At 35.4% G+C, this 27,998-nt stretch overlaps 2 protein-coding genes and 1 long non-coding RNA gene across 5 annotated transcripts in view; 1 reads left to right on the forward strand and 2 right to left on the reverse strand.

Moving 5' to 3' along the window:
* The window catches only part of prpf40a (PRP40 pre-mRNA processing factor 40 homolog A), a 47,542-nt gene extending 27,320 nt beyond the window's left edge, over positions 1-20,222 (forward strand). The window contains 13 exon segments of one of the 2 annotated variants that reach the window (NM_198356.1): positions 929-1,037; positions 2,299-2,449; positions 3,329-3,462; positions 4,751-4,865; positions 5,423-5,514; positions 5,600-5,716; positions 8,448-8,585; positions 10,535-10,630; positions 11,244-11,330; positions 12,473-12,566; positions 12,644-12,705; positions 15,836-15,973; positions 19,627-20,222. In NM_198356.1, the coding sequence (NP_938170.1) occupies positions 929-1,037; positions 2,299-2,449; positions 3,329-3,462; positions 4,751-4,865; positions 5,423-5,514; positions 5,600-5,716; positions 8,448-8,585; positions 10,535-10,630; positions 11,244-11,330; positions 12,473-12,566; positions 12,644-12,705; positions 15,836-15,973; positions 19,627-19,716 (1,423 nt within the window). In that variant the 3' untranslated portion in view covers positions 19,717-20,222. 2 annotated transcript variants of the gene reach the window in all.
* LOC147835220 (uncharacterized) lies at positions 19,987-22,562 on the reverse strand. Its single transcript, XR_015499173.1, has 2 exons — positions 21,310-22,562; positions 19,987-20,342 (listed from the first exon to the last, which is right to left on the reverse strand). It is a non-coding gene; the product is annotated as an uncharacterized LOC147835220 (long non-coding RNA).
* A 1,605-nt stretch (positions 22,563-24,167) lies between these two features.
* The window catches only part of fmnl2a (formin-like 2a), a 134,206-nt gene continuing 130,375 nt past the window's right edge, over positions 24,168-27,998 (reverse strand). Inside the window, exon 26 of one of the 2 annotated variants that reach the window (XR_015499048.1) lies at positions 24,168-26,906. The gene's annotated coding sequence lies outside the window, so the exon portion shown is untranslated. The remainder of the gene's footprint in view (positions 26,907-27,998) is intronic. The other variant, XR_015499049.1, reaches the window with a different exon arrangement.

The raw sequence follows: 27,998 nt of genomic DNA on the forward strand, positions 1-27,998 counted from the left end.
ATTATATTTTTATTACTCACATTTATGAACAGAATTTTTTTTAGTATAGACTTTTTTCTGATTCCAAAAATAACCAAAAAACTAGTATTTCTCATCTCGCACGCACGGACCTGCTTGTACAACACTGGAATACATCACATCTGGTCGGCCGGTCACATATGATCTAGTCGCAGGAGTTCAAATGTTTTAACAAATCCGCAACTCAATTCGGATCTGAATTTTCCACATACGGAGATGATCAAAACTCCACGCAGCTCCCGGACTACTCCCCATTGGAAATGAATGACTTCTGGTCTGTCGCTTTTTGTTTGTCGTGTGCAGCGAAAAGAAGGTTTATCTCCCTAATTTGAGTTCGGCTTGTTTTACAGTAAGGTAAGGTCATTTTATTTGTGGCTCTAGAGAAAAATAAATGTTTCATTTTTAAATATTTAAAAACAAATTTGAATTTTTTTTAAAGTAAGTTAAAATATTTTTAGTTTCATTTTAACCAACATCCACTGCAGTTTAGCAGTAAGAAGCTATGATACAGGTTATTGAGCTGAAGCTTGACAACAAAATGAAATCGCTAATCAAATCGAAATCACAATATCTGTCAAAAAAAATCACAATTAGATATATTAGATATACATAACCCTAACCCTAATCCCAACTTAACATTGTATATCTTGCGATGTGACAATCGTGAACGCACACATTGCAATATCAATGCTCAAACAGTATATTGTGCAGTTCTATTTCACAGCTTTACTCAGCCCTGTAGAAGTCACTTGTATGTAGAACTATTTTGCACATTTCTCCTTAGAAAATCTTAATTTTAGTTTCAAGTGAAGATAGTAACGTTGTGGTTAAATAAACAGATCCGGAATTGTTCATTCTGGAATTGATCTTTTTTTTTTTTTATGAAACGTTGTGATACATTACTCCACAGGAAAGCAGAGCAGATGTTTGGAGATCAAGAGGTTTGGTCGTGTGTTCCAGAGAGAGACCGGCTGGAGATCTATGAAGATGTGCTCTTTTATTTGGCAAAGAAAGAGAAGGTTTGTCAAGACTAATTCTGTTCATCTCTGCACTCTCATTTACATATACACACACACTAATAACCTGCTAATTCGTTTTTGCATTTTACAATTTAAACATTTAAATCTGTTTCTATTGGATGCGTTTCAGTTTTTAAATTTCAATTATAAATCAATAAACTGAATATGAGTGTGGGAGGCAATTACTGAGTGGTGTAGTTAGATTTAATGGGTCATAAAATCACCATTACATGGCATATTATCATATTTACTACACCTTAGCTACAGCAATATGATGTAATGCCTGTTTGTTTTTAAAATTCTCAAGTTTTTTTTAATATTAAACAAATATGAAAAGTGATCATTCCTCCAAGTTGTAACTTGTTTTTAGGGCATCATTGAGTGATTTATTAATTTTTATTTAAATGTGTGTAAATAAACATTTATTTCATTTTTATATTAATTTCAGTAATAATATTAAATAAACTGCAAATATTTAGATGATATCTTTAACATAAGGATATTACATTTAAATTCGAATGAGTTGTTGAAATGAATTTTCATTAGTTTTATATTGCTGTTTTATTATGTCTCTCTTGATTTTTCCTGTTTGTAAAAATTGTATTTCATATTTTCCCCATCATATTAATCAGGGTTTTAAACATTTCTTGTTCATTACACTTGTATTTAATAATTTTTTCCAACATTATTATTTTGGTTTACTAATTTTTGGAGTGTGATCATACTTTTTTTATTATTATTATTGTTTTTTAAACAAAATTATTAGTTTCAGTTTTGGCTTAAGTACAAGTTTTGTCTAATGTATATTTACAAGTGTATTAATATAAAGCATCCCATGAAAATATTAATTTAATAGAGAGATCTATGAGAGGTATACTATTGTGTAATGTAATATTTTCTGTTTTTTAGTAGACGTGTTATATGAGAAACCTACTTTGTTTACCAAATATATGGGTTTTAATATTGGATTTGAATTCTAAACCTTAAGTTAAAAAGTTATTATTTTTATGTGTTAAGTTTTTAGTTACTATACTCCTAAAATCATTCCACATTAAACATTTTACAAAAGTCTGCATAGAAATAGCAAAATAAAGTCTACAGACTAGTTGTCTGTTCAAAGTTGCCATTCACTAATACATTTGAATATGATTTTAATTTTAACCTGATATATGGTGTCAATTCAGTGAGGATTTCAAGAACTATTTTGTATCATGAATATTCCAGAGAAAAGCTCACAATTGTGCTCGATGCTTTGTTTCAGGAACAAGCTAAACAGCTGAGGAAGAGGAACTGGGAAGCACTGAAGAACATTCTGGACAATATGGCCAATGTGACGTACAGAACAACGTGGTCTGAGGCGCAACAGTACCTGCTGGACAATCCAACATTTGCTGAAGACGAGGAGCTACAGAGTATGAACGCACAACACACATGCTTGTATAAAGCTCAATTATTTGTCCACTTCCTCCGTTAAATCTAAACCAGATTGTTCATGTTAAAAACAAAATGGCACAAAACATTTTGAAATTAGCTCTAATGTTTTTAAAAACAAACCTCTGCATTTTCCAAACCTGACTGACTTCTGTTGAGCACAAAAGAAGATATTTTGAACAATGTTGGAAACCCGTAACCATTGACTTCCATAGTATTTGTGTTTCTCCCTATGAAAGTCAGTGGTTACAGATTTTCAGTTTTCTTTAAAATATTCTCTTTTGTGTTCAACTGAAGAAAGAAACTTAAAGGTTTGGAACCACAAGATGACAAATAAATAAGGAGTAAATGTTAAATTTGGGGTGAACTATTTCTTTAATAGGATACAACGAAGTCAGACATGTCCAAACTCGGTCCTGGAGGGCCGGTGTCCTGCAAAGTTTAGTTCCAACCCCAATCAGACACACCTGGGGTAGCTAATCAAGCTCTTACTAGGCTTTCTAGAAACATCCTTGCAGGTGTGTTGGGCCCTCCAGGACCAAGCTTGGACACCCCTGGACTAAGTCATACCATGTCATCATACGACTTTGTGTCCCTGCAAACCACATAAACCTGTACACACACACACACACACACACACAACACACTTTACCGCAGCCCCTACCTGATGCTTTTAACCCTCATAATGAGAGACACCATGTTTGATATCGAAAGCTTTTATCTTCCTGTGTGTGTGTGTGTGTGTGTGTGTGTGTGTGTGTGTGTGTGTGTGTGTGTGTGTGTGTGTGTGTGTGTGTGTGTGTGTGTGTGTGTGTGTGTGTGTGTGTGTGTGTGTGTGCGTGCGTGTGCGTGTGCATTAGACATGGACAAGGAAGATGCGCTGATCTGTTTTGAGGAACACATCCGTGCTCTTGAGAAAGAGGAAGAAGATGAGAAGCAGAAAACTCTGCTGCGCGAGAGACGTCGACAGCGCAAGAACAGAGAGTCTTTTCAGGTGACTCACCTCCACACACACACACACACACACACGTGACTCCGTCTCATTCGTAATTTGCTTCCCGCGTCCAGGCCTATTGAAATCAAAACCTTTCAACTTAATTAATTGGAACTTGATGCTGGAATATCAGCAAATGCCAGTGTTGACAGATCGCCTGTTTGACCTAGTATGGAAAATCATCACGCTGTGATGCTAACAAAGAGAATGCTGAAGCAACTCTTGGCTTTATTGAGACTCTGAACTTCATTAACCCCAAATATTCATCATTCCTTCCTCAAGCAAATTTGTAAATATTAGATCTATTCAGCAATAATGTTAATTGCATTGGCATATTTAGCTGACGTTTTCCCAGCTTGTAGTAGTCGATCAAAAAGCTTTTTAGTTTCTTATGACTATACACTAGCAGTGGAATTTACTGCGATATGACGGGGCTTGATCATAATCAAGGGGCTTGTTCAAAGGTTGATCATAGTCTCTTCCAAAAAAAAGAAGAGTATCTTCTTCAACAGAAAAATTGATCACAGTTACAGCCAGCATCCCACAAAAAGCACTTCGAGCCTCATTTTGTGCATATCAAATCGCAAAATCCGAAAAGCCACACACCATATATTGTTGACTGCTTTGAATGGATAAATTTTTTTACCCATTTTTCCATATTAAAATATTATGGTGGGTCTTGAGATTGAATTACTTGGCTAGGTGGGTCCCTGAATAAAAAAGTTTGGGAATCCCTGGTATAAACAATGTGGCCAGCTACTTGTACCGAGAGAATGCCTTGCTACCATGGAGACATAAGAGACGGACTTCACCATAGTCACAACAGATGTTTGATAGTATGTTTTGGATCGGCCTCATCTGCTTGATACTTGATCCGGCCAAAAATCATCATTCAGCTCTATATCTGATATCTGATCCATAAACATTATACTAGATGGGAAATATTGCCATTATTTTATTGAACCTAATATTTGACTTTATCAGTGTGGTTTGAATAAAATGCTGCTCTTTAAACTTGTACTACAAAATCTGCATCTGACAATGCCACTTTACTGACAGTAGTATTGACTTTTTTTAATCAAATGTAACTAATTTTGCACCTATAGTTGTTTATTCTGTTTTGTTATGATTGGTAGTTATTACTGTTTTAATTACAAAATCAATTCGTCATAAAAGTGGAAACGTCTTAATCAGTATTGACATTGGTCAACATGAGAACTGTTTAACCTCTGATGAGTCACTGATTAGGAAAAAGAGTTCATGGTTGTGAATGTTATTTGTGTTTCAGAAATTCCTGGATGAGCTTCATGATCATGGGCAGCTGCACTCCATGTCTGCCTGGATGGAGATGTACCCAACCATCAGTGCCGATATTCGCTTCAGCAACATGCTGGGCCAGCCAGGTCTCTACCTCTTTCTCTCTCTCTCTCTCTCTCTCTCTTGTTTGTGCACAAACACTCAGAGCTTGGCAGTCTTTGATGCTGATGAATAATACATATAAAAGGGTCCTGTCCTCATTTCTGATGGTGTCTCTATTTCATCAGTTCAGTCTGTGAACTCCACATGACTCCACCATTTTAAAAGACCACAAAATTCTATGACCTCTCCATTACTTGGCAGAATGTTTGCATTTTGTACATGATAATTGTCATTTATTTAATAATAAATTTCATTGAATAATTATTGGATGTTGACATGGAACAAGGCTCATTTTACACATTCTGTAGAGGTAAACGGTTGATTTTTACAATATTTGAATCCATTTAGCCGATCTCTGTGTCTAGCAGAAGTACTTTTAGCTTAGCTTATGCAATATAAATATAAATCCACCTAATTTAATGATTTAAGCTAAGCTAAAAGTGCTCTTGGTAGATCGGCTTCTAAAAGGAGCCTATTTTTTCCTCCTAAAAATGGAGGGTTCCTTTAAAATGATGGTGTTTTTATGTTGTGCATGTTTTAGGCTCCACGCCTCTGGACTTATTTAAGTTTTATGTGGAGGATCTGAAAGCTCGTTACCATGATGAGAAGAGAATCATTAAAGACATCCTGAAGGTGAGTGTGAGACTGCGGTGATCAGTGTTTATCAATTTTTGCGCTGAATCATTGGTGAAATGTGTGCTTGTGTGTTTTGTTCCAGGATAAAGGTTTCCTGGTGGAGATCAACACAGGCTTTGAGGACTTTGGCTCAGTGATCAGCTCTGATAAACGCGCCACCACGCTTGATGCGGGAAACATCAAACTGGCCTTCAACAGTGTAAGACCTTTTAAACTGCCACACTGTTTTATACTTCACACTCATTTAAATACAAAAAACTTGAAATATGTACTTTATAACTACAGTTTGAAGCGGTGTAAAAGATTCCCGTGTTAAAGAAATCATCATTGATAATGTAATTATTATAACCGAGCTTCAATAAGAAAGGTATTAATTTTATTTGTATGGTTGTTCTCACAGAATAATTGCTTTAAAAACAACAGCCTAGATGTACAATGTTCCACTCACTACATAGCTGCTTGGCACAAAATCGTTACACACAAAACATTTGATCAGGGGCCAGTGCCATGAAGACAAATGAGCTGGTTAGCCAGTTAATTTCAGTTTAGTTTGCACCAATCTTGGTTTTTCAGTACTATAAAGGTCGCTTGTTAGCTTTAATCACTCTTTGTTGGATGGTATATGAGGATGCACAGCTAACCTGCTCTGGACCAGGTTATGTTCAGGATTAGAGATTCCACCAATTTACTACAAGCAAAGTGACAATTCTGATGCAATAGAGAGACTTCTCCCAGTTTTTCTTCAAACAAATTAAAGTTCATTGTTTATAAATTCCCCTAAATATAAAATCTTCCTATTTTAGTGGGGATACGTATTAAAGGTTAGCTATTTATAATTATCTGAGATGATTTATTTAACCGTTAAATCTGAAAACACCACCAGCCTGAACCGTTGATACAAGGCAGGATGGATCCATGCTTTCATGTTGTTGATGCCAAATTCTGACCCTACCACCTAAATGTTGCAGCAGAAATTGACCAGGCAACGTTTTTCCAGTCTTCTATTGTCCAATTTTGGTGAGCCTGTGTGAATTGTAGCCTCAGTTTGCTGTTCTTAGCTGACAGGAGCAGCACCCGGTGTGTTCTTCTGCTGCTGTAGCCCATCTGCCTCATCTGCCTTAAGGTTGAACTAGCTGAAATCAGTCTGACCATTCTCCTCTGACCTCTGGCGTCAACAAGGCTTTTGCGCCCACAGAACTGTCACTCAATGTTTTTTCTTTTTTTTTTTTTACCATTCTCTAAACCCTAGAGAGGGTTGTGCGTGAAAATTCCAGTAGACCAGCAGTTTCTGAAACACTCAGACCAGCCTGTCTGGCACCAACAACCATTCCACGTTCAAAGTGATGCTCAGTTTAAACTACAGCAGATCACCTTGACCATGTCTATTTCCCTAAATGATTAAGTTGCTGCCATGTGATTTGGCTGATTAGAAACTTGTGTTAACTTGCAGTTGAACAGGTGTACCTATTAAAGTGGCCAGTGAGTTGTACAGCTGCAATATAAAATTTCTTTTTTCATTTAAAGATAACGCTTTGGAAAAAGATTACATATGTATAGATTTTTATTTCACAGTGAAGGGACAGTATACATTGATCAAGATTATTTGAGCATGAAATATATATAATATAGCCTAAAGTCTAGTTTTCATTGGTGATCCGTTTGTCAATGCTATAAGCCTAAAAACCAACAAAAATAGTAATTCAATTTATATTCAAGACTCAAATATACAAGCATTCAAAGATTTATACGATAAATAACTAATGTTTGAGTTAATTGAATTTACAATTGAGTTAAATGTTAAACATTCTCTGATGTAACACTAGTGGTGTAACATTCCACTGATGATTTCAGATTTGAGTTTCTGTACACCTGTACAAAACATACTGTCAATGTTATCTGACAATAGCAAAGCTTTAATATGATGTATCATTTGTAATTCAGAAATGTAAATATTTTCTTAATGTCCTCATGTTGTTTCAAACCTAAGATTTTCTTTTTTCCAAACCCAAATATATAAATATTTTTTATGATACCTGAGTGATTTCTGTCTCTCCATTTAATGTCCTTTTTCCTAAAACAGCCAAAAATCCAATTGGTAGGTTCTTTGTAATTTGTATCAAATTGTGGCTTCTTAACTACTTGACGGCATTTGAAAAGCACATATTTTGCCCCTTTTACAAGATGTAAGATAAGACGTTGTGCCTCCAGAATGTGTCTGTAAAGTTTCAGCTCAAAATACCCATCAGATTATTTATCATGTACTGTAGCATCTGCCCATTTTAGTGTCTGAGGACAATAGAGCAGTTTTTTTGTAGCCTTTAACTGCAAATGAGCTGCTTCTCCCCGCCCACCGCTCCGATGTGCATGTCTGCTTTTCATGCGTTACGTCAGATAAACGGCAGTCAGTGACAGAGACAGACACTGATGAAGCTGAAATGAGGTTACTAGTCAAAAATACCAAATAAGTTTATTTGATGTATTTGTGGTGGAGCTTATTCAAGCCTTTCTGAAATGATGAGTCACACACAAATGCTGTTTTCATTACACACACAAACACATGCGCCGTGTGGCCGTGGTGATTATAGCAGTGGTGTATAGCAGCGAAGTGGTTACATGGCGATTTTACTCTATTTTTACTTTATTTTACTCAATTTTACTTTATTACAAACATGTAGTTTTACAAATCTTTTAAACTTAAAAAACTAATTGTTAATCCCAGTTTCCTTGCAAAAAAATTGTCTTGTTTACAGAAATAGTAAGTCAAAATAAAGTGAGTTTTTCTTTTAAAACAAGTAAAATAATCTTCCTCTGGGGTAAGCGAAATAAACTTGTCTTCTCTTAGGAGTAAGCTTATTTTACTTAGCCCATGACATCAGCCACGTTTAATGTATACGTATAACGTATAACTTTTGATGTGTTTGTGTTTTCAGTTGCTCGAGAAGGCTGAAGCACGAGAGCGGGAGAGAGAAAAAGAGGAGGCCAGAAAGATGAAGAGGAAGGAAGCGGCGTTTAAGAGCATGTTAAAACAGGCCACACCCCCTCTAGAGCCCGAGGCCACGTGGGAGGGAGTATGTCACACTTTACATTACTATACAACAGTTTCATACAGGGGTGCACATAAGATAAGATGCGCAGCTAGAGAAGTACTTTTCTGTACCCGATTTCATAAATTTCACAGATTTTTCCAAATTTTCGGCTGCTGAGAATTATCATCTAATAAGGGCATTTATGGGTTCCTGTTGAAAAATAAAAATATGAGTAAAATTCAGTGACCATTTTCAGAGAAAAATACTAGATGTAGAAAGCAAAGTAGCTTAGTATTTGGCTCTGTAGATCTCACAGCCGCATGATAACATGTCATCACTGTAATTGTTCTTCAGTGTGTAACAGCAGCACTATGTTTGTCATTTGGTATCATGATTGCCTTAGTTGTTTACTATTGCGTCATATTACACACCCTGCCATTCAAACTGAACCGCTCCATGTCAGGTAAAGTAACTTACAAAGAAGAGCTGCCTCTCTTGTCTTTCACTGTTCAGCAGCAGAAGTGCAAAAACATATCAACAGGGATTGTTTTCCCTTAGCTTGAAACGACCACTAGCATAGTTAACCGACAGCAAGAATGGTGACAGACATCATGGTTAGAATGTAATTGAGATCATTATTGATTGTATTAAAAATATGCGTGAGTAAAGAATTCTACTAAATAGTCATGATTAAATTGTCAGCAAATGTTTTTTGTTTAGATATATCAATAAATATCTAAATAACAGTATCTCTAAATAACAATACAAATCTTAAAGCAGTAAAATTATAACCAAAAAAAGTTGAAGTCCGTGGAAAATTAAACCTTTTCCTGGTGATGTTGCAGTTTGGGGAATACTATTAATTTAATAATGTATTTTTTTTTTTTTACAATTTAAAATGTTGAAAACTTTTATTTGAGTTTATTTTTTAAATCTGTACAAAAAAAAAAAAAAAAACAGTAATTGGTCTTGACAAGACACACTTAACTTAATACAAGAAATTGAAATCGGCCAAGAAAATTGTAAAAAAAAAAGTAATAATTAATTATAACAGCATTTTCTTTTTCGAGTGCATCAGGAATTTTTATTTTTGGCTCAATTTTAATTTTGGTGCATACTTATTTAATTTTGCTGCGATTCAAATTGCGCAGCTCATAGCACTGTATGTAGACTCTTATTTGGAAGAAGAATGTAAAATAAAGTTGGTCTCTGTGGGCATGGATGGAGTTGCTGCGCTTGCAACAACATGTGTATCATGATATGTGTTCCTATCACACCAAATGACGGATGTGAGCTGCTGTTTATCATGTATGGATCGTCTCGCCTTCCACACTGCCCACCACAGGGACTCTAAATTGCCAGTGCCCTATGCACTCTGTCACCCTTTTCACTAGGGCTGCACAATAAATCGCTTCAGCATTGATATATCTATGTGCACATCTGCATTAGTAACATTGCAAGATATGCAATGTTGAGTTTGAATTATAATACCAGGAGCTACAGAATTGTATTTAATTACTGTATTTACAAGCAACTTATACTATTTCTGCAAAAAAAAAAAAAAAGTCTTGTTTCTTGTCCAAATATCTACATTTCAAAGCGAAAAACAAATATATTTTACTTGCTTCATTGGTAGATATTCGATTCAATATTTTTACTGCTCTAATTTTTTTTAATATTTGGATTAGAAACGAGACAAAGCAAAGTTTGCATTGTGATTATTTAATTTCTGTTCCTAAATATTGTTAGACATCTCAGAAAACTGTCCAATAAAGCTCTTGTGAAGCTATTTATATCGCAGTATTTATTGCAGAAAAATAAAATATCACCCATCCTTTTCAGTTTAGTAGTGACACCCTAAGCAACATCTCCTGGTACTTTGATAACTGGACCAAACAAAGTGATGTGCACCCCTGGTTATGAGCTCAACTTGATCCTTTGGCCTATTAGTATTGCTCTGCTAATGATGTGTGTGTATTATGCTGGGTCAGGTACGAGAGCGCTTCCTAAAAGAGCCTGCTTTTGAAGACATCACGCTGGAGTCCGAGAGGAAGAGAATATTCAAAGACTTCATGCATGTTCTAGAGGTATGAATGTTATATGTTTAAAATACTTGGGATGGGTCAAATTATTATTTTTTTCTTGTGGCAAAACTCATACTATTAATAAAGATAGTGCTCCATGGTTTTATTTAGTAAATTTCCTTTTGCTAACATATTAAAAATGAGTTTTGTGATCAGTTTTAGACCACTTTAACGGCAATTCTTTTAGTATTTAGAGGGTTTTTAATTTGTTTTAAACCATCACATTCTAGATTTTCATATAGTTGTAAATATAAAGCCATATACTATCCTATCTTGGCAAGTCATACATCAATGGAAAGCTTTTATTTTATTACACTCATTCTCTCACTCATTCATCTATCTTTCAGATTTTCAAATTTGACACTTATGACTGGGTTTGTTTTCCAGGGTCATGCATGTGATATGATTGTTTCAGGACTGTGTGGTCATTAGCTCTTAGGAATCCAGCTGTGTGGATGTTACCTTGAATGTCAGATTTGTCATGTGTGGTTTATTTTGTGAGATTCACATGTTTATTAATGGAGGTAAAAGATGTTTAGAAAAGAAGACGAAGCTATTCATTTTAAACTGTGTTGACTAATTTTAATAACATAGTGGTCTCTCTCTCTGTCTTCAGCACGAGTGTCAGCATCATCATTCCAAGACGAAAAAACACTCCAAGAAATCCAAGAAACACCACAGGAAACGTTCCCGATCTCGATCAGTGAGCACTCGAGCCATCTCATTTCAACTCACATTCTCATTTACTGGAATGCATTTGATGCAATAAATGCACCTCTGGGGAACAGGGAATAGTTTTGATAATGATAAAACACCTATAACCATGGTTAACACCGGAAAGTGTATTAGGATTTTTTTCAGCCTCTTTAATTATGAAACGGATAAACTTGTTCAGTTCTAATAGTAGAATTTCATCAAAGTGTAACGGAGGCCAGATAGTAATTGCTGTGCAGGTAAACCTCACTCCTCTGACCTCTAAAGGTGCTGTGGCACAGTGGTTCTCAAAGTGGGGGTCGGGACCCCCCGAGGGGTCACCTGGTGTTTTCCAAAAATCTACTTATTTTTATTAAACCCTAAGAATTACCATATTTTATCCATAACCTACCAAAGAGAAAAAAAAAATGTTTATAGTTACTATATACTGCATAGTTACTATAGTAGCTTATACTTTAGTTACTAGTTTTATTGGATTGCAACCCCTGGGGTAATTACATTATATTAAAGACACAGCAATAGCGTCTGATGCAGCAGATCTATTTTATAAACACCAGGTTAAACTTTCTGGCCCATTTACACCACTTACATACATTCTAGAAATTAAACGAAACGTTATTTTGGGGGTTGCGAACTGAAAAGTTTGGGAACCCCTGCTTTAGCGATAGACGCTAGATGCCATGGTCTTTAGCCTCCTCCCATGCGGAAGGTCGCCGGTTCGATACCAGCTCGGAGCAGGTCGGGTCGGGTGGCATAGGGGTTACATTAGTGCCGGTACCCGGATGGGAGTGAGGTTTAGGGGGGTGAGTGGAACTGAGGCTGGCTAGTAAGTGCTGTGTAGGTAAACCTCACTCTTCTGACCTGTAAAGGTGCTCTAGCGACATATGCTAGAGGCCATGGTCTTTAGCTTCCTTGTTAGAGCAACCAACTCCCATGCGGAAGGTCGCCGGTTCGATACCAGCTTGGAGCGGGTTGGGTGGCGTAGGACCGGCAGGGTTACAAAAGCATCTTTATAATTTGTATTATGATCTGATTCGAAATTTGCAGTAAAGTGTACTTTAACTCAAACTTAATCTCACACATTCTTTGAACCTATTGTGTGTGTGTGTGTGTGTGTGTGTGTCTCGGAAGGGCTCGGAGTCAGAGGAAGATGAGTATCACACGAAGAAGAAGAAACGTTCAACATCTAAATCTCCATCTGAGCACTCGTCCTCTGGGGAGTCAGGTCAGTGTCATTTCTCCTTGACATCTATAATCAAGACATGATGAGCATTTGACAGCATGGGGTATTGATCTTTACAGAGAGAAGTTATAAGAAATCGAAGAAACACAAGAAGAAGGGAAAGAAAAGACGACATAAGTCTGTGAGTACAAACAACCTTGTCTTTTTTTTTTTCTTTTAAGCTTTTCATTTTACATCCAATTACTTCAAATGGTTGACTATGAACCTGATTATGTTGCTAAAAAGATTTAAATTTAATATATGTGTGAACAATGCATGAGTCAAAAGAAAATGTTTTCGACATTAAAAATAACAAAAATCATTCTACATTTTTGAGTAGCAATAATAATATTGCCAAAAAACAGGACATTAGAATGATTTCTGAGGGATTGTGTGATGCATCCTTGCGAGGCAAATCTTTTACCAAAAAAAAAAAAAAAATCCCAAATGCAAACTAGTTTTTAAGTTGTTAAGAGTGGCTGACTAGTATTGGTAAACTAGTAACATCAGAAAACAAGGCTAGCATAATAAAGACAGCTGATTGGGATTGACCGAGTTTATACAGCAAATGCCTTTCCATCTCCGATTCACACAACCAACCAATGAAAAAAAGTTTGCAAATTAAGGGATTTTTAGGGGTCTCGATATCATATAAAAATGTCTCTGATTTAAATGATATGATGCATTATTAAGCTTGTTTAATATGAATGTCCGACCTATAGAAACATTCCTAGAGTGTCAGTGGAAGTACAGTTACTCTTAAGTAAAAAAATGCTGGCTTCCACACAATTCCATCATGTTGTCCCAACACAAATCGATAAGGTTTACTTAATTGTTTTATGTTCATGTTTATGTTTGTAAAAACGATCAAGTTTTCTGAATAAAAACCATAAGAATTGTTTTACCAACTGATTTTAGCCTAATGACACTAATATACTAATATTAAACTCTTTTTATTTATCCTACAACATTGAGATAGTATTGTTTCGTGAGTTTAGTGTCAAGATTACCTATAGAATCTTGACTTGAGTGTATTGTTGTTTATTTTTTATTATATCTTGTTTTTCATGCGATACTACATAAATTGCATTAACACAGGCTGGTAAACCTGGAGTAATGGTGCTGAAAACCACAGGAATACATTTAATTTTTTATATAGTTAAGTGCACACAGCATGCCATATCATCTGATAATTGTAAGAAGTAATTCCAAAAAGCAACTGACTGTAATGCCACATATAACATCACAAAATAAGATGCATAAGCCTAGTTCAGTGACTCATCAGCCGGAATCAGCTGAGGTGAAGTTAGCTGTCACTCAAATGGCCACGCCCTTAATTATACAGACTTAATATAACCTAATATAAAGGAAATGGATGAGTTATAAAAAATTCACCCTCCTCACAGTTGTCATGAAGGGTAATAATAGCTATATGAACCAAAATTGTTCTTTGTACCAGGCTGTAAACACCCTTTTTTATGCTGTAAAGTTGACCATTCTAACAGTGGGGTCAATAGAAATTTGCTTCATATAGAGCCAGGACTAGCGGAATTTCGATGAATTACAGTTTCAGTTACTTCTGTGTTGTCTTCCCGAGGGAGAGTGTTAGGTTGCCGCTTGGTACAAATGCGTATGAAAAAGTATTGCTTTGTATATTGTTATAAGATGCTTTGTACAAGTGCGTATGAGAAGGCATTGCACATGTTTATTGCACAGTAGGGGAATATTAACTGTTCATGAGGTAGATGGCCTGGGGAAAGAAACTTTCGATGTGTCTGCCTGTTTTTGTGCTCTGTAGTGCCGACCAGACGGTAACAGTTCGAACAGGAAGTGTGCTGGGTGCGAGGCGTCCCGAGTGATTTTGCGAGCTCTTTTACTCACTCTGGAAGAGTACAGTTCTTGAAGTGTAGGAAGGGTAGTGCCAGTGATTCGGTTAGCAGTCCGGACTATTCGCTGTAGTCTAAGGAGGTCTGCTTTGGCAGCTGAGCCGAACCAGATGGTGTATGAAGTGCAGAGGATGGATTGGATGACAACTGAGTAGAACTGTACGAGCAGCTCCTGTGGGAGGTTGAACTTCCTCAGCTGATGAAGGAAGTACAGTCTCTGCTGGCCTTTCTTCACAATCATTGATTGCTAGACTGAAGATTCTCAGGGCGAGGGGGGCCAGATGTGAGTTTCTGCAGATTTTTTGTGATTCGAACATTTAGAAATGAAACTAAAGAGACGGTTGTTGTTTAATTTTATTGGTGATTCCTAATATGATATTTAATTGTAAGCTTGGGGAGCATTTTGGAGAATTTAATGGTTCCCCATTCAAACAGAATGTCTGAGCATACTGCCCAATAGGCGTTTCAAAGCTGGCCACTGAGTGAAATGACTTGCCTTAAAAGGACTTGCATAATAGATAAGAAAAATACTATGTGCTGGAATATCAAGTCAATTCCATGCGTGTTCAATAAGAAAAAGTCTGGAGAGTGTTTTCTTCAATGCCAAAAATATTAGTAATTTATTAGATACAAATTAATAATTAGATGACAGAGCTCTAGGCTACGTTACCCCAATGCAATACAAGAATTCAAGAGGTTCGCAACTAACTTGCATTTCCTGACAGCAGCATATATACACAACTGATATTAACAGGTGGAGTTTGGTGTAACGTCACTTATCATTCATTCTGCAGACCTTTGGCTCTTGTAACCCCCAGACATACTTCCTCTTTCCCCAACCCTTCTCTGCATACCAGAACTGAACAATTATGTGCATCTTCAATATATTTCACAACTTCTACAAAGATCATGCTCCTCCTTGTGGCATGTCCAGACAGAAGTCTGGAACAAACGCAAAATTTATTCTTACTCTGCTTTTTCCTCTGGTCAGCAGTTTTTCTAAGTATGCAGCACAGTAAAAAGAGGAAGTGTGTCTGGTCAAGATGTGTTGTAATACAATAAAAAAGATTAATTAATCTGTTAGTCTAAACATTTTTCTAATAAATAAAAACACAAAAGTAATACAAATGAATTCCTTTTCTCCAACATATGATTTGATTATTGGATAATTTGATAGTTGGAGCATTTTCCAAAATTTTTTCCTTCATGTTGAGAAAGAAACTCAAAAAGGTCTTAAAGTTGTATTTAGCCTATGGCTATTCCTGAAATGAGGTGCAATTCCTCATTTACTCTCATTAAGCACACATTAAGTTTTAATATTTCTAGTTTTACAAGGCTAATATAGGGTAATGAGCAATTTACGGAATACCACACGTCACCCTGCAGGGTTCCCCTGAGTCTGAAGGAGAGAGAGAGCGGAAAGGAAGAGAGAAGGACAAAGATAAAGAGAACGACAAATCCAGAGCCAAGCTGCGTGGAGAATCCAAACAGAAATCCCCCAAAAGAAAGAGTGCTAAAGAAGAGGTGAGCACTCGTGTGTTGATGTTGCATTGTAGATATAGCAGTGTGCAAATATTCACATCACAAAATACACAATGTTGAATTGTGATTAGAATTAACCAGGAAGCAGTTCAGAATGAATCTATCTTTAAAAGCATGTGACTGAAATTTCAAGCTAACTTAAACCATTTTGGCACAAGTATTGATTAAATATGTGACTTTAAAGGGGAGCTGTTATGCAAAAATCCCTTTTATAAGGGGTTTAAGCACAGTTGTGTGACAGCATTGAGACAAAATAGCCAACCTAATTTTCATTCTTCAACATTATTTGGTGGCTGTTTTCAGCTGAAACTTCACACACTCTCTCAAGGGTTATCTGAAAGTTATTTTAGATCTTATTTCAGCACAATATTAATTGTGTTTTTATTACAGTAAATACTATACAGTGTTCTTTTACATTTGATCACATTGTTTGGTTACATTATCTTACTTCAGAATATCCAGAAAATCCTAACGCACTATTTCATTTGTATCTTTGTATTCATTTGTGCTCATCATTTGTTTATACTTTAAGGATGCTTTCACATCTTTAGTTCACTTCATTTGGTCCGGACCAAGGGCAATAAATGATACATTGTTGCATTTTCTGCCTTCTTTGGGTTGTTTTCACACCACACTGCTGGCTTTTTTCTGAACCAGTTGAAAAGAACCAAAATGTAGTCGAAATACAAAATTTGGTCTCTCTTACACAATGTGTCTTCTTTACAGTGGTCAAATTTATTAACTTACTAAGTAACGAACAAACGAATCATATTGTGACGATAACGAAGTTACTATATTAAAGCGTTACAGTATTAGCTACTGTCAAAAGCAATGCCGTTACAGTAACCCATTACTAGTATTCCGTTAATGCCCAACATTATTTATAATATACACATACTCTATAAAATTACCACAATGTTAGTCATGAGTTGGGCCTGACAGAATCTGTGCACATTTTTTGCTATTCCTGTGGAGAATTTAGTACACAATTTGTGGATTTATGCGTAATGATTTTGGAAGTATCATAACTAAAAACCTGATATATATATAAATAAAAAATAATACATTCTTAGCTTTTATTTAATGTGTTCAATGCAAATCCAATTAGATCCACTTATTTGGGAAACAAAGCCAGTCTCTTATATAATACATCTACTAAAAGACAGAAATTATTACTTAACAAACTGTATTGTAAATAAATCATATGAACATGTTAATATTACAATTATTATATCACAATAATATTAGGGAAATTAATTTAAAAACTGAATAAATGTAAATTTACACAAGTAAATACGTAGACTCAATTAGGGTTGGGCCGATAGACAATGCCATCGTCTATCGCCGATGGCCAATAGACAACATGATGCTGAGTCGGCATCGCCGATTCTCCGCCCCGCCCCCTTTCGCAAACCCACTCGTGAAAAATACACACTCAGGCCTGTTTACACTAATGCGTCTTAGTGTTCGTAGAACGAAAATGATCCACACCTTGTTTTACCTAGCATTTCTGAACAGCCCTCCGTCTGCTGAAAACGCACATCACGTGACCACACACACACTGTCATGCACTCGTCTGAGCTCCAGAGAGCAGTGCATGTCGGACAGTATGTCAAGGATGTACCGCTGGTTTGCGTTTCACCATAGTTGTTAAACGTGATATTCAGACATCCATAGTCTCCTGGAAGTTCCGTAAGTGTCCCGCAAATGCATAGAGACTCCCGGATGCCTGCAAACGACTCCCGGATGCCCGCAAACGAGTGATAATCTCCAGGAAATCGCTCCTCTCTCTCCCGGTCCTCAAATAGTTCGTGCACCCCTCACCACCGGATCCCTCCTCGCTCTTCAGACATGTCGTGCACACTCTGTCAAACACCGCCTCCTACATCGGGTCTGGATGCAGACCTGGTGCAGTGCAATCTGAGCTGCATCCAATGCTTTTTAATGGGCTCACCTAACCCCACCCCTAACCCTAGCCATCACAGTGACGTCACTCGCTCCATTTCAGTGCATTGTGTCTCACATTGCATCGCTGAGTAATGCATCATAAAGGCTGCATCCAGATACTATTGAAATTGGTCGTCATCGCCCAACCCTAAACTCGATGATCTAAAAATCTGTGGATTTCTGTGTGCGCAGATTTTTTGTGGGCCTAGTTAAGAGTTCTTTCCAAATAGTTATTGAAAGCAGACCTTTTATAGCCCTTTTTATAAGACGTAAAATAAGTCTCTGATGTGCCTAGAGTGGGTATGTGTGAAGTTTCAGCTCAAAATACCACACAGATCATCTTTTATAATTGCCCCTTTTAGGCTTTGATCCAAATTGTGCTGTTTTGTTGACTGTCACTTTACATTCAAATGAGATTGTGCTCTCAGTCCAACAACATTATGGAATCAGTCTGCCTAAAGAATGCTCCATATTTACAGCTGAAGCCAGCGCTTTACTTTTAGCATTGGAGTTTATAGAAAATGCCCAACAAAAGAAATCTATCATTTTTACAGACTCTAAATCATGCCTCCAAGTTATGGAATCTTCAAAGAATGATCATCTTTTGATTGATAATATTTGAACTAAAGTTCACCAACTACAAAATCAGTTTTATCACATCATTTTCTGCTGGGTTCCAGGACATGTCGGACTTTCAGGGAATGAGCGAGCTGATGCAGCTGCTAAAGATGCTTTTGAAGCAAGTAGTGAACAAATGGCAAATCCCTCCGTCAGAGATGAAACCTTTTATAAACGCTTACATTTTAAACAAGTGGCAAAAGGAATGGGATGCATTAGAAAACAATAAATTACACGAAATCCAACCTGAAATTTCACACAGAATTTTAAGACATTTTAAGAATCGATTTGATCAAGTAGTTTTTACCAGATGTCGTATTGGGCAAACGAGAATAACACATGGTTTTCTGCTCCAAGGTGAAAACCCTACTCAGTGTTTGTTCTGCAAAACTCCTCTTACTGTAAAACATATTTTACTGGACTGTACTGCTTTTACTGATTCCAGAAGGACTTTTTTATGAAAAGGACATTTTTAACAAAGTGAAACCAGAGAAGATTTTAGAATTTTTATCATGTATTAACACAAAAAAATCTTATTTAATTTGTTTTATTTTGTTTGTGGATTTTTAAATTGTATATTTATTGTTGAAAGATTCCTGCCATGAAAATAGCCTTGGTTGCTGACATGGCATTAAATAAAAAAAACAAAACAAAAATACATTACATTACATGTGCTCTCAGTCCTCTTATGAAAATGACCTTCAACAAGTACAGAGTGTAGACTCAAATGGCAGACAGCTGCTTCTCACTCAGGGCTGTCTATGCTAATGAGGGGGAGATCATCACTAATGGGCGGGGCTTTCCTCCTCTGATGACACGTACAAAGAGAGAATGCCAATCAAAGTGTTTCTGCAGACGGTTTCATCAAGTGCGATTTATAAAACAAAAGATTTCATACATTTTGATCATTAGAGGCTGGCTATTTTTACACACTGCTGCCATATAGAAGAGATTTTTGCATAGTAGGTCCCCTTTAATACATTAATATTGCAATATACAATCACAGACAAACCAAATGTTGTTTGAATATCTGAATAGATCATATCTGAATACATGTATGTGTTTGTCAGGGTGGATGGGATACGTCTGGCAGTGAACTGAGTGAAGGAGAGCTGGAGAAGAGGCGGCGCACACTTCTAGAGCAGCTGGATGCTCCGTAAATCCCTCTGTTTGTATGTGTGTGTGTGTGTGTGTGTGTGTGTTTGTCCATCTCCGCCTCTCTCTCTTGCATTCCTGTAATGTTGTGTCCTCCTAGAGTTTGCTGGCAGAGTCTCTATCAGCATCTGAGCAGTGGATATTCAGATGAATCTCTGCGAGAGACACGGTTTGTCTGAACATCAGCACTCTTCTTCATCTGGGCACATGCTTGATTTTGTTTTTGTAAGATTATTTTCAGAGGTTGCAAGCGTTATGTTGCCTTTAACTGCAGAACCTTTTTTTAGGTAGTTGTAAATTTGTTATTGCCAATAGTTTTAAACATTACCGGAGGAAATTACCAAGCCTGAAGAAAACAAAGAACACACCTGATATTCAGCTTCAGATTAATCTGTACAATTGTATGTGGAAGCCATTTTTGGAAAGCAATGTTATTATCCGTATGAAAGTAAATCAAATATCTGCAGCATTGTTTTCAACTTGAATTTTGACAAATAAACTATGAAAAAAGGTTTCTTTGTTGCTTTATAATTAGTTACATTATTTATTTTGATTTATTAGTAGTATATTTGTTAAAGTGTAGCTTGAGCTTTATTCATGTTTTCTTATGTGGATATTTAGACACAAAACACTTTAATTATAATTACTAATTATAATTATATGTGTTTTGTGTGTGTGTGTATAATTATACAAAATTAATGTTATTATTTAATAAGTAAAAAATATAATAAATGTAATCCGTTAAAAGTAATAATTATTAAATTATTCATTATAATTAAATATTGATTGTATAATATTACATATATATGTGTGTATATATTTTTTTATTGTATTATATGTAATTATTAATTCATTACATATTAATCCATCATTTTTAATCTTTTATTTTTCTGCCAACTGTAATTTGGGTTCATTAACCAGTCATATACCCAAGTATATTCATTAGTTTATTAATTATTATTATAAATCTTTAACCATTAATTATTATCATTAAATGATCAAGTAATTATTAATGTGTTATAGCTATTGTAGTAATCGTTATACTTCCCAAATTGTAGTAGTTTTAAACCAGTAATTACGACAATTATTAAATCATTAATTATAATTAAAAAATGTATATTGTCTCCTAACACATTAATTTGGTTTGATTACCCAGTCATATACCCAACTAATTAATTCATTAATTTTTATTATAAATATTAAACCTTTCATTATAATAATTATTAAATAATCAATTGATTATTGTTTTGTTTTTTATTATGAAATGTAATTCAAACAGTTAATAAAATAATTTGTATTTTCCCCCAACATATTAACTTTAGCTAATTACACAAATACATAAACAAATAAATTAATTAATCCATTAAATATTATTATAAATATTAAACCATTCATTTATTAATTTATTTATATATTTTTTTTATCTTAAGCATATTAATTTGGGTGTACAAATTTTTTTGAATTTTGTCATCTCATTATTTTCTTGTCAGATTAGTTCTAGTTTGGGGTTTAATATCGACTAATCTAATGTATATACACAAATGTACATAAAAAAAAAAAAAAAAAAAATATATATATATATATATATATATATATACACACACACACACACACACACATACAGTTGAAGTCAGAATTATTAGCCACCCAATGTCTTCCATATACCCTCTCAAGAAAAACACACAAGCAGTGTTGTGTAAATATTTTAATCAGACATGACAAATCAGCTCATTTTAAATCTGAGAACAGATCATTTTTGTAGTAAGCATACAATGCCTAGAATACACTGATTTCAGAAGGAAAAAACAAACAAACCTGCCAGGTTAATCCAGTTTTTAGGCGTGAAGCGCAGAGACAGACTACTATAATGGCTATAATACTAGTCCTGCATCTGTCTGACGTGTTTTACTGTAGTAAACAGTGACGTTCTACTGTGCCGCATGTCTAAAAGGCCTGATCCAGGTTTTCAGTTTAATTAAATATACAAAATGCAGAAATAAAAGGAGAAAACTATAAGTTAAAGTATTCAGATGTTTGTAGTAAAGCTGAATTTTTTTTGTTTTGTTTTTTTAAACAGTATGTACATTATTAGAAGATTAAAAAGTTAAAAAGATTTGAACAATTTCGTATCAAAATATCTGTACATTTAACAATTTTGAATTTATGTTCGCTTATAAATAGTATTACACATCACAAGAAACATGTTGTTTTCATCGATCATTGTAGAACCACACGGAGAGATTAGTTCAGGCTTTCTTTCCCATCTGACCAAAAGTAAGAAATAAAAACCCAGAGCCTCATTTAGGAAATCTGACATATTGTCTGATCTAAGATCGTTTCTCAAAAGGATGGATTTTGGATAATTAAAAAGCTGCTTTCATTTCAGATATGAACTATCGTGAATGGTCTTGAAATAATGAGTTGGTAATGGTTTCATATCTCTACCTTCTAGTTATTCTCTAAAGCTGCGCTCACACTGGAGTTTAAGCTTGCGAATGTTTTTTTTTGTATGGCACTAGGAAAAGTGGCATTCCAAAACAAGATGATTTGACATCGATAAAGCAAGTAATTGCTCCATAATTTATATTTCTGTATAGAGAGGTCAAGTTTTGATCTTCTATTAGTCCCACATAATCGTGATTTGATTTCACAGGTCAGAGTTCTTGGTCTGTGTATCTTTTGGTCATTGGAATTTTATTTTAGAAACGTATATTAAAAAAAGACATTTTGATTTTCATTTTAAAATTCAAAAACGAATATTGAAATACGAGGTTTTTGTCTTATTCATGGTGGAAAAACTGAAAAGCAAAATTCAAAAATGATTTGATTTTTATTATTTACTTCAAATAGCAAAAAAATTAAATCACCAGAAAACTAAACTAATAAAAGCTTGTTTAATTTTTTTTTTTTTTAAGTATATTCTGAAACCAGAAAGGCAGTAACTGGTTAAGTTAATTAGGGTAACTAGGCAATATATCATACAGTTGAAGTCAGAAGTATTAGCCCCCCTGTTTGTTTTTTTTCCCAATATCCGGTTTACAGAGAGCAGATTTTTTTTTTCAACACATTTCTAAAAATAATAATTTTTATAACTCATCTCTAATAACTGATTTTATTTATTTATTTTTTTATCTCTGCCATGATGACAGTAAATAACATTTGACTAGATATTTTTCAAGACACTTCTATACAGCTTATAGTGACATTTAAAGGCTTAACTAGGTTAATTAGGTTAACTGGGCAGGTTAGGGTAAGTTGGCAAGTTATTTTATAACAATTTTTTGTTCTGTAGTCTACTGAAAAAAGTTAGGTAAAAGGAGCTAATAATTTTGACCTTAAAATGGGCTTTAAAAAATTTAAAACAGCTTTTATTCTAGCCGAAATAAAGCAAATAAGACTTTCTCCTGAAGAAAAAATATTATCAGACATGCTTTGAAAATTTCCTTGCTTTGTTAATTATCTTTTGGGAAATATTTAAAAAAGAAAAAATCAAAAGGGGGAGGGGGGCTAATATCTATCTATCTATCTATCTATCTATCTATCTATCTATCTATCTATCTATCTATCTATCTATCTATCTATCTATCTATCTATATCTATCTATATATATATATATATATATATATATATATATATATATATATATATATGTATATATATATATATATATATATATATATATATATATATATATATATATATATATATGATTATAGGTTATTTTAGGCAATAGAATATGCTGTATTTGGAGTGAAGATGTGTATTTGGAGTGAAGACACACTGGCTGTCTTAAAGCTCATTATCAACCATAGCAAAGTTTTGGTAATGTTGTCCAATAGTCGGGTTTGGAAGACATTGGGATGCTTGATGTGTTTTGAAACATGCTGAAGGCCTTTCAGATTAAATTAATTATAATTTTTTTTAAATTTCGAATTATAATGCGGAGAGATGACTTGTTGCAATGTGCGCAATGATTCCAAATGAATGTCCAATGTTACTGTCACTCCTGAAGTGGAAGTGATTTTAACATAAACTTTATTTTCAGAAAACTGTTTTGTAAAGCAATGCAAATAATGCATATATCAGCAAATATGTTGTTCCATTTAATATTGTATGTATATATGTGTGTGTGTGTGTGTGTGTGTGTGTGTGTGTGTGTGTGTGTGTGTGTGTGTGTGTGTGTGTGTATATATATATATATATATATATATATATATATATATATATATATATATATATATATATATATATATATATATATATAATCTAAATATATGTATTAATATAAATATTGAATTTAGCTTTTTGTTTTTCACCATAAAAAAGAAAAATGCCTCATTTTTCAATATTCGTTTTTGAATTTGAAAACAAGAACCAAAAAACAGCTCCTTTTTAGTTTTTCAATATTCGTTTTTAAAATTTAAATCCAATGACCAAAAGATACACGGACCGTTCACCAACCTTGAACTTTGGAATGCAGCGACATGTGAAACTTGTTGCAAGACTTGCGTCTCCAATCTGCCGCATTCGCATCTGTATCAATAGAAGAGGCAAAAAGTGCAGTGTGACCGCGGCTTAGAAGAGCACCTCTTAACACCTAAATTCTTTGCTTTGGAATGGCAAACTGCAAGAATTGATTGGTTTTCTAGATACTACAAGTGATAAAAGGTTCCCACGGGTCATGGAACTTCCGGATTATCATAAAGATTTAAAAAAAGTCTATTCCAGACATTAAAAGTCAGGGAATTTTAAAAAGTTTTTGTTGTTCAAGTCACTGAATATCAGAAACTTTTGTACACAATCCAGTCTTGTTAACCTGACCACCGATTACCTTCAGCTAAAGGTGGCAGTGGTTTAGTCTGGGGAATGTTTTTGTGGCATTCCTTGGGTGCACCTATCTTTCTAGAAGGCACTGTTATCAATGGAAGTGTGCATCTGTCCTTGTGGACCACGTCCACCCCTACATGTGCATTGTTTTTTTTTTTTATAGCATGACAGCATCTTCCAGCAGGACACAGTGCATGTGTGTGCTTTGAAGGGCACCAGGATGAGTTTACCGCAGAACACCAATCCTTCAGGACCGAGATCTAGGTTGGGTGGTTAAGGATCCAAGGTGAACAACCCAATCCAGGTGGTCCCACAGATTCTCAATTGGGTTTAAGCCAGTACAGTAAACTTATGTTGGTCATCTAGACACACGTACATCACAAGATGTATGATGCACCGCATTATCCTTGAGAGATGGCATCATGCTGAGCAAAACCAATCCCCATGTACAGTAGGAGTGGACATGGTCCGCAAGGACAGATGCCACACTTCAGGTCATCCACCAGGCCTTCCAGAATGATGAGTGCTCCTTGGTAATGTCATGAAGCCATAAACCTTACCCTCCCCCAGTCAAAAGTAATCGGTGGTCACTGTAGCGTGACTAAACTGTGGAGGTTCATCTTTTCAATCATTGAAAATCAGGCAAAATCTTGGAATTTTACAATTGGCTTAGTGTGGGAACCCTGGTGAAAGCACTTCTCATCAACATCATTTGATTATTGGTTTATTGCAGACCTTCAAAGATTATATCTATAAAAAGACCCCTGATCTAGTGTAGAGATGAACCAGGACCACAGGGAATAAAGCTGGCGGTTGTGGTCAGTGGCCATACACATCCCCCCCCCCCCCCCCACCACACACACACGCACACACACAGACTATTAATGCAGTAAGTAGTGGCAAGTGGAAATTCATTAAGGAATTGCGTGTGTCCAAAGACCTATCTTTAAGACGTGCATTACCACAGCTCACTTAATCAGCCCTTATTAGTAACGCACTTCCAATAGAGGCAGATATAGCATTGAGCTGATGTTTCTGTTAAAGAATTGTTTATGCATTTACTTATAATTGTAGCTCAGAGTGTTGTGGTACAGTAGATGACCTATTGATTGTGTTAATGTACTGATAAACTTGTGTTACGTTGCTGGTAATCAGTGGAACATTGGCTTTAATGCAAACAATCATTAATGATTTAGAAAAAGCAGCGAGCCTATCAAAATCATCGAATCACAAAGTCATCACGTTTGAGTTCACGCTTTCAAAACTGCACTTTTACGTTGTCATGTAATTCATTCAAAGTGCATCGATGTCCATTTTTCTTTCATCGTTGTCAGTTTTTACAGACTTTTTTTCTTACCTATAATCCCTCGACACTGCTCATTTAAGGCCCAGATATACTTCGAGCAAACTCAATGACTAAACTGGAGTGCCTAATAGCAGAGCTCATGTACGGTAAAAGCCATCATGATTATTAGATTCTTAACTGCTGTTAATTTCTTACTGAGATGTAGACAAGCAGCATGTTTAAATATATGTTCAAATCTATGTTAAATCGAATGGACGCTGTCTGAATGTTTGCTTAGAGTATGCAGCAGCTCAGGGGTTTCAAACCTTTCACATCGAAGTGAAAAAACAACAACAAAAGTTGCCTTTACACTGTAAAAAGCGAGCAAACCCGTTGTTACTTGAAACTGTTCACCCTTGTGTGCGGTTGGGGATGTTTGCATCCACTCTGGGCTGATTTAGAGTCTTCATTTGGACACAAGTTTCTTCGTGTTTCAGCAAATGGAACGCTTTTTGGTGGCAAATCTTATTTTGACACATGGTTTAGGACAGTGATTTGAAATTTTTCAAAAACTCAACAATACACTCTGGGCAAATTCACTACCCTTCCATTATGTTCAGGGCTGTTTTTGCCTCATTGACTTCCATTATAAACACATTTATTATTAAATAGCCACACCATATTATTATATATTCTTATTGTTTGGTGGTTTTCTCTGTTGGGAAGAGGTAAAAATTTTGTCAAAACAGTCACGAACATAACAGGGTTGTCCATTTGAACAGTAACCAAGGGCTTTTATAGTTATTCACATTGTTAATTTGCTTATTTAAAGCAAATAGTTTACTCACTTTAAGTCAATTGATTGCTTTAAAATCAATAGAAAAATGCTGGGATGTTGTAACCCAACTTTGGTTCATATATTGACAAACTCAGCTGTTGAAAAGTGTAATAACCCAACAGTTACTCTTAGAAAGTGTCTTAAATTTATTTGCAAAAAGTAACCCAGTGGGCGACATGGTAAGCGCTATCACCTCAGAGTAAGAAGATCACTCGTTCGAGCCTCGGCTGGGTCAGTTGGCATTTCTGTGTGGAGTTTGCATGTTTTCCCCATGTTCGCTTGAGATTCATCTGGGTGCTCCAGTTTCCCCCACAAGTCCAAAGACATGCGATATAGGTGAATTGGGTAAGCTAAATTGGCCGTAGTGTATGTGTGTGAATGAGACTGTATGGGTATTTCCCAGTGATGGGTTGCAGCCGGAAGGGCATCCGCTGCAGAAAACATATGCTGGATAAGTTAGTGGCTCATTCTGCTGTGGCGACCCCGGATTAATAAAGGGACTAAGCCGAAAAGAAAATGAATGAAAATAACCCAGTGTTGGGTAAAATGTGGACACAAACAACGTTGTTGTTGCTTTTGCCTATTGACCTTATTCTAAAATGCGGAAGTGCGCCTGTTTTCGCGATTGTCTTAGAACTTCCGATTCAGTCGCCTATGGGAGAAATGACAAGGAATAATAAACGGCAGAAAATGGCCAAACTACTTGCTCAACAAACAAATGTTTGCATGAGTACACAGACCAAGTAGCATAATATAATAAGAAAATATTAAATTGCAACATCAAGCAGCGTAACGAGCAGTTTTTAACGTCAAAAAATGAATGGAAGTGAATGTGACCGGAAGTCGCGAGACAAAAAGATTCAAATGGCAGCGCCCACTCGTCAGCTGAGAATAAGGTGAATATCTATTGTATTATCATAACCAACATTGGGTTACGGCAATCCAGCATTTTTATATTTATTTAGTGTAATCTCCTTTTTTCTTGCTTTTTACTGTGTCAGATATCAAGGCCTGTAGTCAATCAAAGAAACTTTCAGAAATGCAATTTTAAAGAGTATGATTCCAGAATTTTCATTCATTTAAAAAAAAAAAAAAAAAAAACGGTTTGAACCCGATTACACTCCCTGACAGAAGTCTTGACGCTTATTCAAGTTTTAGGAACAGCAAATAATAACTTGACTTCTAGTGGATCATTTGGTATCAGAAGTGGCTTATATAAATGGCAAAGGCCTCTAGATTACGCTTATTTGACCAAAATAAAATATGATCATGCCTTGATTTTAAATTATTTATTTAGGACAGTAAGGTCTGACTTTGCTTAGACAAAAGTCTTGTCA

The sequence above is a fragment of the Danio rerio genome, chromosome 9 (genome assembly GCF_052040795.2).
Source record: "Danio rerio strain M-AB ecotype USA chromosome 9, GRCz13ab, whole genome shotgun sequence".
Classification (NCBI taxonomy): Eukaryota; Metazoa; Chordata; class Actinopteri; order Cypriniformes; family Danionidae; genus Danio; species Danio rerio.